At 31.4% G+C, this 19046-nt stretch overlaps 3 protein-coding genes across 3 annotated transcripts; 2 read left to right on the forward strand and 1 right to left on the reverse strand.

Moving 5' to 3' along the window:
* On the forward strand, nucleotides 1-3151 carry LOC106421710 (acetylserotonin O-methyltransferase). The gene is made up of 2 exons (XM_013862549.3): nucleotides 1-857; nucleotides 2532-3151. Exons 1-2 carry the CDS (start codon nucleotides 75-77, stop codon nucleotides 2853-2855), a joined length of 1107 nt encoding a protein of 368 aa, XP_013718003.2. The 5' UTR covers nucleotides 1-74; the 3' UTR covers nucleotides 2856-3151.
* Nucleotides 3152-9807: 6656 nt separating this feature from the next.
* Nucleotides 9808-11772, forward strand: LOC106421695. Its single transcript, XM_013862539.3, has 4 exons — nucleotides 9808-10066; nucleotides 10231-10372; nucleotides 10467-10756; nucleotides 10835-11772. Exons 2-4 carry the CDS (start codon nucleotides 10249-10251, stop codon nucleotides 11564-11566), a joined length of 1146 nt encoding a protein of 381 aa, XP_013717993.2. The 5' UTR covers nucleotides 9808-10066; nucleotides 10231-10248; the 3' UTR covers nucleotides 11567-11772.
* Nucleotides 11773-14514: 2742 nt separating this feature from the next.
* Nucleotides 14515-17541, reverse strand: LOC106421786 (aquaporin PIP2-7). The gene is made up of 4 exons (XM_048738830.1): nucleotides 17132-17541; nucleotides 16770-17065; nucleotides 14992-15132; nucleotides 14515-14891 (listed from the first exon to the last, which is right to left on the reverse strand). The coding sequence occupies exons 1-4, from the start codon at nucleotides 17418-17420 to the stop codon at nucleotides 14772-14774; spliced, it is 846 nt and encodes a 281-aa protein (XP_048594787.1). The 5' UTR covers nucleotides 17421-17541; the 3' UTR covers nucleotides 14515-14771.
* Nucleotides 17542-19046: the final 1505 nt, after the last annotated feature.

Genomic DNA, 19046 nt, shown 5'->3' on the forward strand with positions numbered 1-19046 from the left:
TATAAAAAAACCCTAAGCACTGAAACCCCAAATCATCAGTCTTTAAAAAAATACAAAAGAGAGTTAAAAACAAAATGGAAGAATGTAAAAGAAACTTAGTAGATGAAGAAGCCAAAGCTTCTCTAGACATATGGAGATATGTCTTTGGGTTTGCAGATATAGCAGCTGCAAAATGTGCCATCGATCTTAAGATTCCAGAAGCCATTGAAAACCATCCTTCCTCACAGCCCATGACACTAGCTGAGCTCTCCTCTAGAGTCTCTGCCTCTCCATCACATCTCCGCCGTATAATGAGGTTTCTTGTCCACCAAGGAATCTTCAAAGAAGTCCCCATAAAAGATGGTCTAACCACAGGCTACACTAACACGCCACTCTCTCGCCGCATGATGATCACAAAACGTGACGGCAAATCGCTAGCTCCTTTTGTTCTCTTCGAGACAAGTCACGAGATGCTAGCTCCGTGGTTAAGACTGAGCTCAGTTGTCTCTTCTCCGGTCAACGGTTCACATCCACCGCCGTTTGATGCTGTGCACAATAAGGACGTGTGGGCTTTAGCAGAGGATAATCCGTGCTTTAGCGAGATGATCAATGAGGCCATGGCTTGTGACACAAGACGCGTGGTACCACGTGTTGCCCGAGCTTGTCACGACTTGTTTAACGGCGTGGCTACGGTGGTGGATGTAGGAGGTGGTAACGGAGAGGCGGTGGGAATATTGGTGAAGGAGTTTCCTTGGATCAAAGGATTTAACTTTGATCTTCCTCATGTTATCGACGTTGCTCAAGTCTTGGATGGTGTTGAAAATGTTGGAGGCGATATGTTTGATTCTATTCCAAAGTGTGACGCCGTCTTCATCAAGGTTAAATTCATTCACATAATCTATGCGCTTTTGGTTAACTATTACATTTCAGTGCTTTTATTTTTCCTTTTCTCACAACTCTCACTTAGTGCTCAAAATCAATTTACACAACATAAAAAACGATTAAATGTTAAAATTAACAATCTTTTAAGTATCCTGTTGTTCGAAATATAGTTATTCTTTTCACTTTGCAATAACTCGAGTACTAATCAAGCTATAAATTAGTTATGATTTGTTTTTTTTGTTTTTTCTTTGCTTAAAGTTATGATTTGTACATATAACCTTTGTGTTTGCATTCTATTGTTTCGAGTGTAATTGGATTGTCTGTTTGCTTTAATATACTTGTTCCATTAATATACGTTATTTTAATTTATTAGATTCGTATATCTATTGTAGAATTAAAGAGACTTTTTGTTAAATATTTTACAGACTTAAAATACATGCATGGAGAGAAGTATTAGTTCTCATACAATAAGAAGTTAATTACAGGCTTTGCTATTTATTTGATTGGTATATAGATAATCTTAAAGCACGTTGTAGACCGTGATAATATCTTAAAAGACAAAATTATTATTATTTTATTTGCATTTTTATGTTTAATTTTTTCTGAGCAGTTAATATTTTAGTTTAGTGACAGCTGTAGGATTTTTTTTCATAGTATCTAAAAAACTTAAAACAAGAACTTATATTTGCTCTCTCTCTCCTGCTTTTTGATTAATTTTATTTTTTTTAAGCTAAAAATTTAGTTAAGAACCGTGCAACATCTCTGCGTTAAAAGATGCTCTTAAATATTGAAATATATTAGAATCCATTTATTTTCTACCATCTTCCAAGAAAAAAAACAAGAATACTTTGGGACATGATAATATGATATGATACCAAACTTCCCAGTCAATTGATGGCGACCACTATCCAGTGTCAAATAATTAAAGCAACCATGCCACTCTTTTCCCAGATATTACTAACCAATACTCCGAAGAGACACCCTTTTGAAAAGCAAACACCTTTTTCAAGGTAGTCAAAATATCTGTTTAAAATTCGTAAACTAAAATATATTTTCTGCATATATATATCGCGTGTTATCAGAAATAATAACATGATATATGTTATAAAAAATTTCATGCCAATATTTTATTATATGTAATAAATGAAAAATATTAATAGTAAGAAAAGAATGATAGAGAAATATTAGTGGGCCAATGGTTATTGTTTTTTTCAAAAAAAAAAGAAAAAAGAATAATAGTATAATAATCTTACAGCGTTATTTATTGACAAATTGAAGGGTGATTATAACGTAGTACACCCTATTGTAGACCATATATCTATAACCAGATTACTATAGTCATAGGATAGCGCTGATCTGTCAAAACAGAGATCGAGAATCCATTGGAAGAAGGCTCAAGTGTCCAATGAAACATGTTTCTGTGTACATATGTGTCTATTGGAAATTGGGTTATCTAATGTACAGCTCCAAAATTATTTTGACAGAACTTTCTTTCCCAAATTATATCTTTATACGAGAGCCCTTTAAAAATATATTTATTAATATAAATACTCCAATGCTTCAATTATATTTTAAAGCATGATATTAGTTAGTATATCTTTTTTTGTCACGAATAATTAGTATATCTAATACGTGGTCTAATATACGTTAAATATGGAAAATGATGATAGTGGGTATTACATGATTGGGGAGACAAAGATTGCATAAAGATATTGAAGAATTGCAAAGAAGCGGTCCCACCAAATATCGGAAAAGTGTTTATAGTGGAATCTGTAATTAGAGAGAATAAAAAGACGATGATAGTGGAAGAAAGAGATGAAAAGTTAGAGCATGTCAGATTGATGCTTGACATGGTGATGATGGCTCACACAAGCACAGGCAAAGAAAGGACTTTGAAAGAGTGGGACTTTGTTCTTAACGAAGCTGGCTTTGCTCGATATGAAGTTAGAGACATTGATGATGTTCAGTGTGTTATCATCGCGTATCGGTCTTAAATGGAGGATATGAGAGGGTTGAATCCAAGCTGGGGACGAGCTAAACCAAAATTTCATTCGAGAAACGATTATCGTGTTGGTAAGTGTGATGAGTTTCTGTTACGTGTGAATGCTTGTGCTGTGTCAGAATAATTAAGGCTTGTTTCAGTACCACTGTAGCAGCCATGTTGTGTTTATTTTGCTTGCTCTTTTGTATTTTCATATATTTCTAATATTCTCGTTGGCCTACGGACTTGCACTTGTAACTTGCTTTTAGTTTGTTTCAAAAAAAAAAAAAAAAAAAAAACTTGCTTTTAGTTTTCTTTTTTCTTCAATTAATAGATGGATGATATGGAAGTGTTGAATCCTAGCTGAGGAAGAGCTAAACAAAACCGTTTCCTTTGAGAAAAGTCCAAACATTTGTGATAAATGGCATGCCTGATAATTGGACTAGTGGTATATCTCTCAAAACTAAAAATGTGAACGATGGTGTTGTGCTATATCCTTTGGTTCATAAGAGCATCATTAGTGGTAGGATTCTTCCCATATTAACCAATAAAAATTAGTAGTATAATATAAATTTTAAAATCAAATAGAATTTAACCAATATAATGAAAACAAATGGAAGGAAAACTTCTTCTAGATTTTTAAAAGTCTCCTTACCAAGAAGTGTTCTTCATTCTTTTTCTTTACTATTCATTTATAGTATTACTCTGATTTACTCTCATTTTATGTAATACATTTTATGTAATACTATAAATAATTAACGATTTAAGATGGTCTAATTCAGAGTAAATTATTATACTTTTATGTTGAGAAACGAGAATTCGGCCAAAAAAACCCTCAAAAGAAACATGAACTTATGGGTCGACCAAAAAAACATCAAACTTTCATTGACTTTAAAATTAATTAACAATGTTTTCGCTGACTTGCCAATTTAGCACGCCGTCAACAAATTTAACAGAAATATGACGTCGTTTATTGTTGGCGTTAAGTGAAACGACGTCGTTTTACATGATTTGAAATTAAAAATATGTAGACCCCTCGATTCGAACCCAGGTTGGTTGGTCAAATGGCAAGGTATTTTACCACTGGGCTACTGACACTTTCACTGTACTTACTAACATGTTTACTTTTATTTGGTACATATTAAATATAAAAAATTCTCTAAAAACTTAATAAGATCTTTAAAATTCCAAAAAAATTAAAAAAAAAAGAAGATTTTTATAAAATTAATTTAGAAATTAAAATTAAAAATAAAATTTTATTTTTTCTTTTAAAAAAATAAAAACTCTTCCAAAATTTTCTAAAAACTTAAAAAGATCTTTAAAATTCCAAAAAATTGAAAAAACAAAGAAATATTTTATAAAATTAATTTTGAAATTAAAATAGAAAATAAAAAAAAAATCTTTTCAAAAAATTAAAAATCTTCCAAAAGTTTCAATTTTTTTAATTCAAAATTAATTTTATGAAAATTTTGGAAGATTTTTTATTTTTTTAAGAAAAATAAAATTTTTTTTTTTTGAAAGAAAAATAAAATTTTATTTTCAATTTTAGTTTCAAAATTAATTTTATAAAAAAAAATTCTTTATTTTTTTCAATTTTTTGGAATTTAAAGATCGTTTTAATTTTTTAGAAAATTTTGGAAGAGTTTTATTTTTTAAAAAGAAAAATAAATTTTATTTTCAATTTTAATTTTATAATTAATTTTATAAAAAAATTCTTATTTTTCAATTTTTTGGAATTTTAAAGATCTTTTTAAGTTTTTAGAGAATATTTTATATTTAATATGTACCAAATAAAAGTAAACATGTTAGTAAGTACATTGAAATTGCCAGTAGCCCAGTGGTAAAATACCTTGCCATTTGACCAATCAACCTAGGTTCGAATCCAGGGGTCTACATATTTTTAAATTCAAATCATGTAAAACGATGTCGTTTTCAAATGAGATGAAACGATGTCGTTTCACTTAACGCTAACATTTAACGTCTAGTTAACACTGTGTTAACTGTGAGTTCACGGTGTGCTAAATTGGCAAGTCAATCTTAAGTTTATTAATAAACTAAAAAAGTCAATAAAAGTAAATGATTTTTTTGGCCAGGCTCGAGTACAGGTTTTCTTTGGCAATTCGTGAAAAGTTCGTGTTTTTTGCCCGAATTCTCGTTGAGAAACGCACTGAGATACCATTGTTGTTCATGGCCTAAGAAGCCCAAAAGCCCATTCATAATGAGGCATATCACACGCCCCCACTTTCTTGTTGGACCGACGAATCAACTCTCGTCCGGCGACGAGCTTACGCAGATCACACCCCCACCCTCTTACAATAAGCCTCTCTTTATAATTTGATGATGTGCAGATATTTTAGCTGATATTTTCTTACATATCGGGTGTGGCTGGTAATAAAATTAGAGTAGCTTAGAGTAAGCAAAAAATGGAAGAAGTAAAGACGAAAAAGTTAATTATTTATAGTATTACTTTGAATTACTCTCATTTTTTCTAAAATAACGAAAAGGTGAAGAAACAGAAAAAACAAAAGAAAATTCAATTTTCCAGCATAAAACTAAGCTGAATTAGACCATCTTAAATCGTTCACTATATTTTTCATCTGAATTAGACCATCTTAAATTGTTAATTATTTATAGTATTACTCTGATTTACTCTCATTTTTTGGTGGACGCCGAAATTATATGATTAAAATGACCAAAATAATTTCTTTTAATATTAAAATTTTTATTTTTTCACAAATATAACCTCTAAAAATAACCAAAATATTTTTTTTTAATATTAAAATTTTTAATATTTATTTTTTTAAATTTAAAACTTTATCCCAAAAACCCCACTCTTTAGCTATAAACCCTAAGTCTAGGTTAATTAACACTAAAATAAAAATATATTTTATTCTTTAATAAAAATTATTTTGGTCATTTTCTTCGTGATTATTTTTGTGAAAATAAAATAAAACGGGATTTTCTTAAAATTATATGTTCCGTTATAAATATATATATATATATATATATATATATATATATATATATATATATTTTGTTAATATAAATACTACAAAGCTTTGTTCATATTTCAAAGCATGATATTAGTTTGTTTATCAAATACGTGGTCTAAATTCTAATTTACGTAATATTTGGAAAATGATGATAGTGGGTGTTACACGATTGGGGAGACGAAGATTGCATTAAAATATCGAAGAATTGCAAAGAAGCAAATATTGGAAAAGTGTTTATAGTGGAATCTATAATCAGAGACACGAAAAAGACGATGATGGTGGAAGAAAGAGATAAAAAGTTAGAGTATGTCAGATTGATGCTTGATATAGCGATGATGGTGTAAGCTCAAGAAAAGGAGTTTGTCGAATTGAGAAACAGAGGATGTGTTATGCATAATATAGGAAGTGTAACTTGCTGTTACAAGTCGGTTATGAGACGATGACGTGTCAATGTCTCATTGGTTCCAAGATGTTACTTTGGCGTGAAGCAAAGAAGATTTGAAAGATTTGGGCTTATCACAATAATTAGGCAACTAGGGTATTGTATTAAGGGTATTTAACCTGATTACTTTGGATAGATCGAGGTTAGCCGTTTATTGATTGAAAAGCTAGAGCAAGAGGTTTGTTCTTGAGAGCTTAAGAAAGATGAGTACTCCAAAGTGTAGCTCGTGCTTTCTGTTCTGATAGATTAGGAATTGGTCCATCTCTAGTCGTGTGTGACTGAGAGTAATTCGGATTAAACAGATATAGAAAGATTGTTTAACAGATTTCTAATATACAAGAAAGCGTTCTTGGTATCTTGTGATTTAGTTCTTATATCTGGTAGTCCCTGAACTTTCAGATGGCTCACACAACCACAGGCAAAGAACGAACTCTGAAAGAGTGGGACTTTGTTCTTAACGAAGCTGGTTTTGCTAGATATGAAGTTAGGGACATTGATGATGTTCACTGTGTTATCATCGCGTATCCTTAGATGAAGGATATGAAAGGGGGTGAACCTAAGCTGAGGAAGAGCTAAACCTAAATATATTTAGTTATGAGTATCGTTATGTGAGAGTAAGTGTGAGGAGTTATAGTTAAGTTTGAGTGATTGTGTTGTCAGAATAATCAAGGCTTGTTTGAAAACCAGCCATGTTGAGTTTATTGTGTCTTCTCTTTGTATTTTCACATGCTTTTAGTAAATCTTATTGCTTCATTCGGACTTGCACAGTTTCACTTGTAATTTGCTTTTAATTGTTTTTTTTTCTTAAACTATATATGATATATTTTTGAGAAATATACATATGATATATACTGGATTGTCCTATATTGCATTTGAGTTTGAATTCATACTAACAAGTTATTTTTTATCTTTGTATTCCGATACAAAACGACTTAGCTGAGGAAGAGCTAAACCAGTACCGTTTCCGTTAAGAAGTCAAAACGTTTGTGATAATTGGATTAGTGGTAGTACATCTCTGACAACTAATGTAAAGTGTGAACGATAGTGTTGTACTGTATCATTGGTTCACTTTGGGCAATGGTAATCAAGAGTGTATCTATGTTTCAGAAAAATAGAGAAAGAGAGACAGAGATAGAAATTTTTTTCTCTCTAGAGTCTCTCCCCCAAATACCTTTTAACCCTTGCGCCGCCAACATCTGATCTCTGTTCCGTTGGAGGAGATCGACGGTAAGCTTGCTGTACTGGTCTTCTTCGCCACCCCAGCTTCTCTTGTCCTCTCTTTTGCCTCTCTCTAACATCTTTCTCCTTTCCATCTTCTCCATATGCTTTTCTCCTCTTGACTTCTCCGGTTCGCAAGTGACTTAACAACGGCAAGGCGGGCATCCGTCAAACTGCTGGAAGAAAAGAGAGGTGTAGCAAGCCGAAGCGATTGGTAGAGCCAGTAGTGTAAACTTTATTTTACATAAACCGCAAGATCTTTAACATTTAGACTAATCACATAATAGATTTATAAGAAGGATTTGTGGATACCTCGATTCATGGTTGCGGAAATTTTCTTGAACGGTTTTGATCATGGTTGATAATTTCTTGATCTTTAAGTTGGAGTTAAGTCTTCTTTCCCTTTGCTTACAGCCTATGTATTTCCATTTATATTTTCTTCTGTTGCTTTGTGTTGGTCCAAATCAAATTATTTATAGGTGGGGAGAGAGACCTAGCTTCCTCATCAAGTTTTGATTACTTTCTCACCAAGATTTTTTTACTTCCTTGGCAAGTTTCATCCTCTAATCTCAACCATCCGTTAAAGTTGAGTAATGACAAGTCTTTTAGACTTCTAAAATATTTCTTCTTGATGCATTGAACTTAATTCAAATGCCTTCTTACATTGACACATGTTTTCATGAATCACAATGTGAAAAGCCTTCTAGAACATGAATCACTTGTCCATTAGTTAAGTCATTAGGAAGTTAAACTTCTTTAGTTACCATTTTATTGGTTAACAAATGTCATTATGGTTTAACAATTTTAATAAGAAATAGATTAACATAGGACCGCATTATGGAAAAGAAATATTAGAGGAAGCTCTATTCATTTTTGTATCCAAGCGCGACATCCAGATACAAATATTCAAATGCTGTTCATTTAGATAATATTACATCAAGATTTATATGATGTGTCTAAATGTAAACTCTATAATATCTAGATATTTAATATGGAAAAAGATATAAAATTTGGATACAACAATTAATACCAAAATGATGATGTAGATAATTTATATACACCATAGATAAATGATTATACCATCTATCTTCTATATAAATACAATAGACTTTTATTTCATCTCAAGTATCTATCTCATCAGTGTCAAATACGAAGGGGGATAGCCAAGCACGCAGTGTCAGGAAGCAATCGTCTTTTGTCGTTTACATGGATCAAGATCTCCCGAGTTGGTTCACAGAGTCAGTATGAGTCTGTATAAGTTGATGACAAAAAAAAAATTATCTCATCAATAGATGTACCAAAAGTTGACACCTTGTCACAAGTTTTTTAAAGTTATTAAATTTATCTCATATTTTTCATTTTCTTAATATTTGGATCAAATTTATTAACAAAACATTTATAACCCATAAATTATATATAAATCATTTATAAATATTAACAGTTCATATATTTTTATTCTAGTTACATGTTGTCTTCTTGATGACATCATCGAGAAATAAACTATATCATTAAGATGTAAATCTAAATTTATCTGCATATAAGTATATTTAAAATGAATATGAGATATCATTTTTTATTTTCGTGATGGTTAATTTTTATGCGTATATTACATAATTTAAGATTTTATTTATTTTCAAATGTAATTATAAATATGTTTAAATTATTAGGAGATGTATTTATCATTTTAACAAGTTATATACGTAAATTAAAAGAAATAAAAAGTGGTTTGTAAATTTGATATCGTAAAATAAAAAAATCATGTTTCCGTATTTTACTTTTAAAATTAAAAAAGTGATTATACTAATGTATTTAGTACTTTATATTTTCAAACTTTTAATATTTAAATGGGATATTCGGTTAATGAATGTTACATATGAAAAATTGATCAATCTTCTAAAGTCCAAAATGGACAAAGCCCGAAACAAAATACAAAAGGCCAAGACAAACGGGCACTCTTTCTACAAACTCTTTGGTATATCTCTCTCTCGCTCTTTTCATTTTTCTGTATGTAAATTTGCATTAATGTGAATAAAATTTTGCTTCTTTGATAAACGAATCGATTCTTGTTCTTGCTTAATTATATGATCGACCATGAAAACTGATGGATACTGTTTTATTGTCTTATACTCTGTTCATTTGCTTAGGAACTTTGTGACAGAAGAACACAATCAATGAAAACGAAATTTTATATTTAAAAAATATTATCCAGAAAGTGGACCTTAAAAACAAGCCGGTCAAAGTAATCTACCTTTTAACTCTGGTCTTAGTCAATAAATGAGTGCTTCCTTCGTTGAAATTTAGACACTTGGAAAATTTGTACTTACAATATTGTGTGGTCGGAGGAAGAAACCAAAACGAAAAGTCATGTTTGTATCTTTCTACCATGAGTCTTGTGGGGATCAAACTCACCATTAGTCTCAAGAAATTTCTTTCTGGATATATATTTGGTGAAACTCTCTAACTCTTAACTCACTTTAGTCTCTCTTTACCTTTTCTTACATATAAAGCAATGAATGAGAGGGTTGGTGAAATCTGAAAGGAATCCTATTTCGTTGGAGTTTGTTGCATATTGTAAGTCCAGTGTCTAATCTTTTTGACCTATTTGCTGAAACTATTGAGTATAGCTTTGACCTTTTATACATATCCGTCGATGTGATATGTTCATTCATATGAAACCACAAAGTTGAAGCTCTTGTGTTGCTTGTTTGTGTCTTATGAGGTTTTCTTGATTACAGTTTCTTGCATCTAAAGCTATGAATTTCAATCAAAAAGCTCATCCGGATTGCTTATATTCAGACAATCCTTTCCATGAATGTGCTTCAGCTTGTTTAGAGAAAATTGCTCAAGGCCATGTCAAGAAGAAGACTAAGAAGCAAGGTAGGTCATTTTCTTTCTTTTTTTTGCTGATCATTGTTTTTTCTATTGTAAATTATTTTTCAAGTAAAAGTTTATGTAATTAAAATTATTACAGGTTTAAAGGCTCTTAGTTTATCAGGGAGTTTTGGTAGGAAAAAGAAGGAATCATATCCACAACCGCTTTCACCGTTATCTGCAAGGCCATATCAAAACGGTGGAGGCAGTTTTGGAAACGCTATTTTTCCTAAGGTTCACCATGCAGTAGTAGCTGCACCTGTTGCTGTGAAGAACAAGACAGTTTCTGATACGAATAAGTCTTTCTCCTCTTCATCATCTGATGATTTCTTTAAGCATAAACCGGAGAAAAAACTCTCTCAAATCATTCCTCTTTCCCCCGAAAAAATGGTATTTTTATCTGTCCATCATTCAAACTATTCGTCTATATTAAATGTATTTCTCAATGTTTCTACCATGTTTGTGAAGGTTGATAAAAGCAAACCGGTATCACCTAAACCGGGAAAACAAGAAGGAGAGATTGAAGCAGGCGTTGAAACTACATTATTTAATTTCCTGAATTCTCCAATACCGCATGGAAAAGAGAGCAGTGATGATGATGAAGAAGAAGAAGAAAGCAACAATGAGATTGGAGTAGAGCTCGATCTTGAGTCAGTAATGTCTGACACTATCGTCTCTGTCGGGAAATACAGAGTGAGATCGGGTTTGGCAGCAATCCTGAAAGCTATCATCGAGAAACACGGAGACATTGCTCAAAACTGTAAGCTGGAGTCGGGGTCAATGCGGTCTCGTTACCTCGAGTGTTTATGTTCGTTGATGCAGGAACTTAAGTCAACCCCGGTCGGGAAGTTGACCAAAGTCAAAGTCAAAGAGATGTTGGCAGTTCTCAGAGACTTGGAGTCAGTGAACATCGAAGTGGCTTGGCTGCGTTTGGTTCTTGAGGAGTTTGCGCGGTCTCAAGAAGATGTAGAGAGTGAAAAAGAGAGGCAAGAGAGTTTACTGAAGGCTAAGAGAGAAGAGCTTGAAGCTCAAGAAGCTGATTTGGTTGGGATGGAGGAGGAAGTGGCCAAGGCGAGGTTGCGGATTGAGGAGACACGGGACCTGGTGGTCGAGATGGAGAGTGAATGGGTGAGGATGGAGAAAATGGGATTCAAGATTGAGAAATTTAAAGGGAAAACGTTTATAGATGAGCTTCTGTGAGTTTGTATTTGTGTGATTGTGATTTTGTCAAGGGTTTAATAGTAAGTTGTAGCACAAAATCTAAAGACTCTAAAATGAGTTTTCGGTTTTTTAGAAGTATATGGGAAAAAATGGTTTTATATCACTAAGGTTTATTTATTAGTAACTTGTAATGGTGTTGATGTATTTGTTGTTGCTAATAAATATGTTTGGCTTTGTGATGCAAATGTTCTTTTACTTTTTTAGTTTCTTTCGTTTTCTCCAATGGAATGATTATAAGAACATATGTTGTCTTGAGTTTAGTTAGATAACGAAAGATATGTTCCTGAATCTGCTAGTGGCTTATGCACAGAATGTTTTAGACTTAGTTAATCACTTGGTCAAAACTACTTGTATAATTTAATCGTTTTCAATATATTATAGAAAATGTCAAAAGGATGCTTTTATGGTGATAGTAAAAATGTATACTGAGAAGAACTAACACGAAGAAGAAATGTAAGAAAATTATCTTACAGCCTACTCTGTTTTAACTTCTGCTCTGTTCTTAAGCCGTTAGACTAACGAACTTTGTTATTTGTGGCAATGCCACTAGGCTTCAGTTACTCATGTGGCCTTTATATTGAAGCCCACTGTAACATGGCCCAACAGGCAGCTCCCGAGCCGAAGACTATGCGTAAAACGGCGAAGCTGAACTAGAATCCCCCAAAAAGGAATGTGCTTAGTCTTTTTGCATAGCATGAGTAAATAATTAATTAACATTATTGGATATTAAATCTTAACTACTAGTGAGAGCAATAGTTGTAAAGGAATCACAAGACAAAACACGGAAGATGACAAATGATGTCAACGACAAATTGTTTGTCGCTTCAAATCACCTTTGACAACGAATTTTTGTTTTCTTATGTTTCTTAATTTCTATAATATTTGACGAACCAATTTGTGGGATAAAATTATTCTCAAGTCAGTTGCCTTCCAAAACTTAATGTTGTACCATTTTTTATCAACATTATTAGAGAAGGTGTGTTTTTGTCGACACCAGAAAAATAATTCTGAACATCAAATACAAACCAAAAAGTCGGCAACTTTTTAAAGAGTCTGCTTTTGATCAATCTTCTACAAACCTGAATAATTGAAATCTAGACTCAAAAGAACTTCAGTTCATAACTAGTTAACAAGTGTATGCTATAAAATATTTTGGTGATTCAAAAGAATTGTGCTTGATTAACATGTTTACGAATTAGTTGTATTTATTTTGTTATTTTAAATATGATTTTTTAACATGATTTCAAAAGAAAAACACAATGAATTCTTGCTAATAATTTTTTTCTGCTTTCTTTTGCTTTACCTGCAATTACTGATTCTTAGATTAGTTAGATATAAGGCATAGATGTTCGAGTACACATTCGGATTCGTTTAGATTTTTCAGGTTTCCATGTTCCATATTTGACTTTATAGGCCTCATTCAATATTATTTAAATATGGATAATGTTCAGTTAATAGTACTTTGATTCAGTCATAATTTGTAATACATGTCAAAAGTCTTCTAACCACTAATTTTATATTCGGTTTATTTTACTTCGGATACATTTATTTTTAGATATCATATTAAAATAAACATGAAATTAGGTATTTTAAGTTTTAAATACTTGTTTGTATATTATGATAAAATAAGCATATAATTGAATATTTGAATTATTAATTTAAGTATTAAATATTTATTTCGGATATTACTTTTTTGTATTTTGGAGGTTTTGGAATATCCACTTAGATTTAGTTAATAACACTTTGGTTTGGATTTTATGTAATTTTATAGGATCTATTCGGGAATTTTTCCATCTTGAATCAGATACTTTTTTGGTTTTCCGGTTCCGGTTCATTCTGGATCTCGGATTTCAAAATTTTTGTCCAGGTGTAGAAGGGCTTGTTGGAAGTTTTTCTTCTTCTTTTTTATAAAAAGGTTTGTTGGGAGTTGCAACTTGCAACATTGTTCTTCTCCAGAATCCACTAAAATAATAGAAAACAAAACCCTTGCGGGCCATTTATATAAGAACATGGCTCATAAACTGTTAGGGTTTAGGGTTTACAAACTTGAAAATGAATGGACCATGTTGGAAGCTAGGAAGAGATAACGAAGAAAGGTTCATAACGGCTAAGTATTTTCAAAAACAGAGCCGAAAAGGCGTGATAACCAGTAAAGAGTAGATGCTAGGCTGTTGTTGTGGTGGTCCCTTCTCCTCTCTGTGTTTCACTTTACTGAAAAGACAAGACGTGACATTGTTTCTACCCCCTTACATGTGATTGTGATCGATTTAGAAAAAAATCACAACTATTTAGTCGAGACAAATTATTCAATTATTTTAGATAGAAAACAATTAGTTGAGTTTGTATAGTTCCGAATACAGATCACTTCTCAGTAAGTCCAAACATAAACAGGTAGTGTGGGTCTATAAAACAGTAATAATAATACCTGCAATATTCACGTAGGGAGTTACCCATGTGGTGAAAATTAGCTACGCGACATGCGTGAAAAGGTTTTGTGCGGTGGGAAATGGGCTTAATGTCTCGTTGTTTGGCTGGTTGTAATAATCCCATTGGCTTCACTTTTTATATAAAAAAATTCTTGTATGAGTAAGAAAAGACTAAAAAGAAGCATGAGCAAGAGCTTTACGAAAAAGTTAAATCGTAGCAAAATGGAATCCAAGGAACAATCGAGAAACAGCCGTAACGCATTATTCTTACTCGACTCTGATATGAAAGTACACATGTCACTGACTAATTGGTTTGTTGACAAACCGAGGATAATGAAACGAAATGAAATCGATGACCCACCACGCGTCTCCTATACACAATAATACAGCATGACCAGCAGAAAAAATTGTATTTTATTTCGACGTTACTGATAAGAGTTCCGACAAAACATATAATACAATAATACGAAATTAAGTGATGAGATACTCTTGAACTGGATGTAGAGGAATAGAAAGATTAACTTATAAAAAGCCAAATGATCCACAAGACACATCGAACTAAACTATTGAAAACTAACAAAGTGGGTTTTTCTTTAACAAAAATAAATAAAGGAAAGAAAAGAAAACATAGATCCATTTCATAATTAACATCATCCATATCCATCCACCAACTTAAGTTCTTTCTCATTACACACAAAAGCAACAAATAAAGTAACATTGAATCCTTCATTAAGTGGGTAAAATTCACAACTTCATCATCAGTTTGTTGCGCTGCTTCGGAATGAGGCCAATGCCTTAACTGCTGCAGCTCTCAAGATGTATTGATGGTAAGCTGCTGCTGCTAGTGCTCCCACAAACGGACCAACCCAGAAGATCCACTAAAAAAACATGTGAAAATCAAATAATTAGAGACGCGAATGGTTAATTTACTTTTAACAAAGATAACGTATCAATTATGATACTAAGTAAAGACTTTACATGGTCATCCCACGCCTTCTCGTTGTTGTAGATAACAGCAGCACCAAAGCTTCTCGCTGGGTTAATTCCAGTTCCGGTAATGGGGATAGTAGCCAAATGCACCATGATCACAGCGAATCCAATTGGAAGTGGAGCCAAAACCTAGTCAGAAAACAGAACAACCAAACCAAAAAAAAACGTTCAGACAATATCATAATCTTCACTACAAAAACCCATTTGAGACAACCACAAACCCAAAAAAAATCAAACTTTACCAGAAATTCAAGAAAATTATAATCTACCCAAAAAGAATCAAACTTTAATAAGAACTAGATTTTGACCCGTGCAACTGTACGGGTATTTATTTTCACTTTTCTATACATAAATTATTGTTTTAGAACATAAGTGATATATATTTTTAATGTTAATCATATACTTAAATATTTATATAACTATTTCAAATACAATAATTTTATAATTTATATGTTATAATTAATTAGTTGTTTAAACCTTATGTATTTGCCACTTTTTATTATATACTTATCTTATTGTATTTATATTTAGTTATTAAGCAAATTAATATATTCATGAGAAAATATATTTAAAAAATTATGCTAAATTCTGACTCGTATTTCAAAACTGGATTTCTTTTTACCAATATTTTTATGCTTATTCATTTTAGATAATTTATTATTGTATATATAAAAGTGTAAGATATGTTAATTTTTAGACATGTATTATATAGTTTGTTAATTTTAAGCCATTCTATCATCATATTATATTTTAAATAAATAGTTTATATTTATGAAAATAAAATTTATAAATTTATCAATTGAATATAATTTTATCATATTTATTTTAGTATAATAATTATATTTTAACATGATCATGACTATAAAAGTAGACAAAATAGGATATAATTTATTTATTTTCATTTCTAAACGATAACTTAAAATACATTAAGTTACTGTTTAAATATTACACAGATTTATTAAAATTTTTAAAATATAATATATAAATATATATTATATTTAAAATGAAAATATATTATGATTAAAGTAGTTACAAAGATTTTATATTATTAACTTTAAAGAAATACACGTTAATTTTTATACATATATTATATAGTTTGATAATGTTAACCCATCTTACCAACATATTAGATTTTATTTTTGAACATAAATATTTTATAATTACGAAAATAAAATATATAAATATATAAATTTAATATAATTTTATTATATTTAGCTCAATATAATAATTTTAATTTAATATGATTGATTATGATTATATAATAACTAAAATATTATAGATTTTTTTATTTTTCTTTTTATATAACTGAATATATTAATGTGTATAATAATATTTTAAACTAATTTCGAAATTAGTGAAAATATTTAAATATAATTTCGAAAATGAAAATCTTGTAAAAATCTTTTTAAACAGATTTGTTAAAATTTTAAAATAAATATATTTATATTTAAAATGAAAAAATATCAAAAGATAATATGATTAAAATATTTTAAAAATTATATTTATTATTAGTCTAAATTAAAATATAGTATGAATTTCTATGAATAGGTCCATTAGGTCTATTTTTAAAAACATTACACATGAATCAAGGTTGTGACTTCTGTTTTAATATATAAGATCTTTACCGCCCCTTTTAATATTTTAACAAGATTAATCATAAAACCATATAAAGATTCAAGGATAATCAGAATCTACCCAAACCCCGTCTGAGAATATACCAAACTTCTATCACAAAACCTTAAAAGATCTAAACTTTATCCACTTACGGGGATGTGAGAGTCACGAGCGCTTCTCTTAGGGTCAGTAGCGGAGAAGACGGTGTAAACGAGGACGAAAGTTCCAATGATCTCAGCTCCGAGAGCAGTTCCCTTGCTGTAACCAGGGGCTACGGTGTTAGCTCCGCCTCCGAGAGTGTTGTAAGGAGTCTTCATGAAAGCTTTCACGAAACCCACACCACAAATGGCTCCAAGACACTGAGCTATCATGTACCCAACAGCTCTCACCAGAGAGACCTTACGCGCCAAGAACAGACCGAAAGTCACAGCTGGGTTGATGTGACCACCTGAGAAAAAAAAACAAGATTAGCAACAAAGTAAACGAAACGTGTAAGAAGATTATGATAACTTACCAGAGATACCGGCGGTGCAGTAGACGAGGACGAAGATCATACCACCGAAAGCCCATGCGATACCGAGTAAACCGACGCCGTCGCAAGGACCGGTTTGCTTCTTGTGGCCGATGACGGTGGCTACGGTGACGTAGAGGAAGAGGAGCGTGGCGATGAACTCGGCGATGAGGGCTCTGTAGAAAGACCAGGACTTGAGCTCCCCCATGTCGAGGAACGGAGCTGGGGGAGGATCAACGTAGTCTTTTCCATGGCTTTGAGTGTGTCCCTCTTCGCTCACTTCTTTCGACATCTCTCTCTCTTAAAGAAACTTGAGTTTTTCTCTCTCTAGATAGGTATGGAGTGGTGGTGAGTGACGACGACAGTGTCTCTCTTCTGCCTTTTAAAAGAACCTAGCAAGTGCCCCCGTGGATAAGCCGAGGGTGTTTTCGGTATTGTCTTGTGTTTTTTTTTTAATACTAGTATGGTAATTATGTTAAACAGCTCTGTAAGAAAATCATTATTTGTACGGTTAGTTGTTTTAGTGCCATAATGGGAAAGATTCTTAAGAGTTTTTGGGAATTTAAATGTCAGATGATTACCTCTAAACTTAAAATTGTACTTAGAACTTTCTAGTTCTAGTTAATAACGAATAATCAAGGCATTAATAAGATCATTTAATAAATAACGAGAAAAAAACCAATTACTAGATAAAACTTATAGTTTATTTGTTTTTTTTTTCTTTTGTTTTGTTGTGTATTACTACAGGCATTATATGTCAAATAATTAATATTTAGTATCATCTGACAGTGATGATACGAAATAAAAATCAAAGGTGGGTATGGACAAAATCTTCTGCGGTTCTGGAATTGTGAATATTTTCTGATAATAAAACAAAATGCGAGAGAATAATGTAAATTAAGATTTGCTGAATAATTTTTTGGGGTTAATACAATTTGAAAAGAGATTGAAAAAGTAGAAGATGGTGGAACCCAAGTGTACAGGTAAGCCATGTGAGGGTTAATGATAGAAATGAGGTGTAAGGTTTTCTCGTCAGCCTGTCATCCAACCCCTTTTCTCTCTTCTTCTCAACGGTTATATCGATTTCTTTGTCTTTTATTGTCCAATCTCCTTTTTTTGCAAGTTTCTTCTTGTTTTTAATTTATTTACCAAATAACGTTATTTAGGTGAAATGTTGATTTTCCAAGTGGTTAGTAGTGCCTATCTAAACTAATTACTTTCCGAATAGTTAACAGCTATTTAACATTTTGTTTGGTTAAAACTCTCTACATACTTGTTAGCAGAAATAATATTAGAAGAACATATTATTCGTGGTGGTTAAAAATGATCATCTTTTATACAAAACAAGAAAAGAGGAAGATGGATTTGATTGATGATGTGATACACTTTTGACAAAATTAGTAAAGGTAAGTTATTCACTCGTGGATGTATGCTAAGAAAATTTTGACGAGGATTTTACAAACTTTCTTGAAAATCTCATACAATAGGTTTGTATGCATTCGAGCATCTTTAACCATGTATATTTATTGGATTTTTATTTTTAGTATTAAACTTTTACAGAAATAAAACACAATTAATGATAAATAATAAGTGGATTATAGGATTCTCATGAAATTTTAAAGTTTCTTATTTGATTTCTCACTCATTTTTTCTTCTATTATTGTTACTTTTAAAGTAATTAGAGACTTATGATGTACTTTTAATTGTATAGATGTTCTTATAAGTTATATAACAAACAAAAACGAAGTTCATGTCTCAAAATCAAGTCTACCAGACTTTCTGCCCATAAGGAACTAATTACTTGTAACTTGTTATTTTATATGATTACTATACGAACAATTATCAGGATTCAAAGATTTCTTTGACATTAAGCAGAATTTTTTTTATGTTACATATATACATATATGAATAATCGTCT

Source organism: Brassica napus, chromosome A8, assembly GCF_020379485.1.
Source record: "Brassica napus cultivar Da-Ae chromosome A8, Da-Ae, whole genome shotgun sequence".
NCBI classification, from domain to species: domain Eukaryota; kingdom Viridiplantae; phylum Streptophyta; class Magnoliopsida; order Brassicales; family Brassicaceae; genus Brassica; species Brassica napus.

Excerpts from the sequence above, each read along its gene's own strand:
- LOC106421710 (XM_013862549.3), top strand. The coding sequence starts at position 75 with ATGGAAGAATGTAAAAGAAACTTAGTAGATGAAGAAGCCAAAGCTTCT. Across the intron at positions 858-2,531 it reads GTGACGCCGTCTTCATCAAG|TGGGTATTACATGATTGGGG; the intron begins GTTAAATTCATT and ends AAATGATGATAG.
- LOC106421695 (XM_013862539.3), top strand. The coding sequence starts at position 10,249 with ATGAATTTCAATCAAAAAGCTCATCCGGATTGCTTATATTCAGACAAT. Across the intron at positions 10,373-10,466 it reads GAAGAAGACTAAGAAGCAAG|GTTTAAAGGCTCTTAGTTTA; the intron begins GTAGGTCATTTT and ends AAATTATTACAG. Across the intron at positions 10,757-10,834 it reads CTCTTTCCCCCGAAAAAATG|GTTGATAAAAGCAAACCGGT; the intron begins GTATTTTTATCT and ends ATGTTTGTGAAG.
- LOC106421786 (XM_048738830.1), bottom strand. The coding sequence starts at position 17,420 with ATGTCGAAAGAAGTGAGCGAAGAGGGACACACTCAAAGCCATGGAAAA. Across the intron at positions 17,066-17,131 it reads CTGCACCGCCGGTATCTCTG|GTGGTCACATCAACCCAGCT; the intron begins GTAAGTTATCAT and ends TTTTTTTCTCAG. Across the intron at positions 14,892-14,991 it reads AGAAGGCGTGGGATGACCAT|TGGATCTTCTGGGTTGGTCC; the intron begins GTAAAGTCTTTA and ends ATGTTTTTTTAG.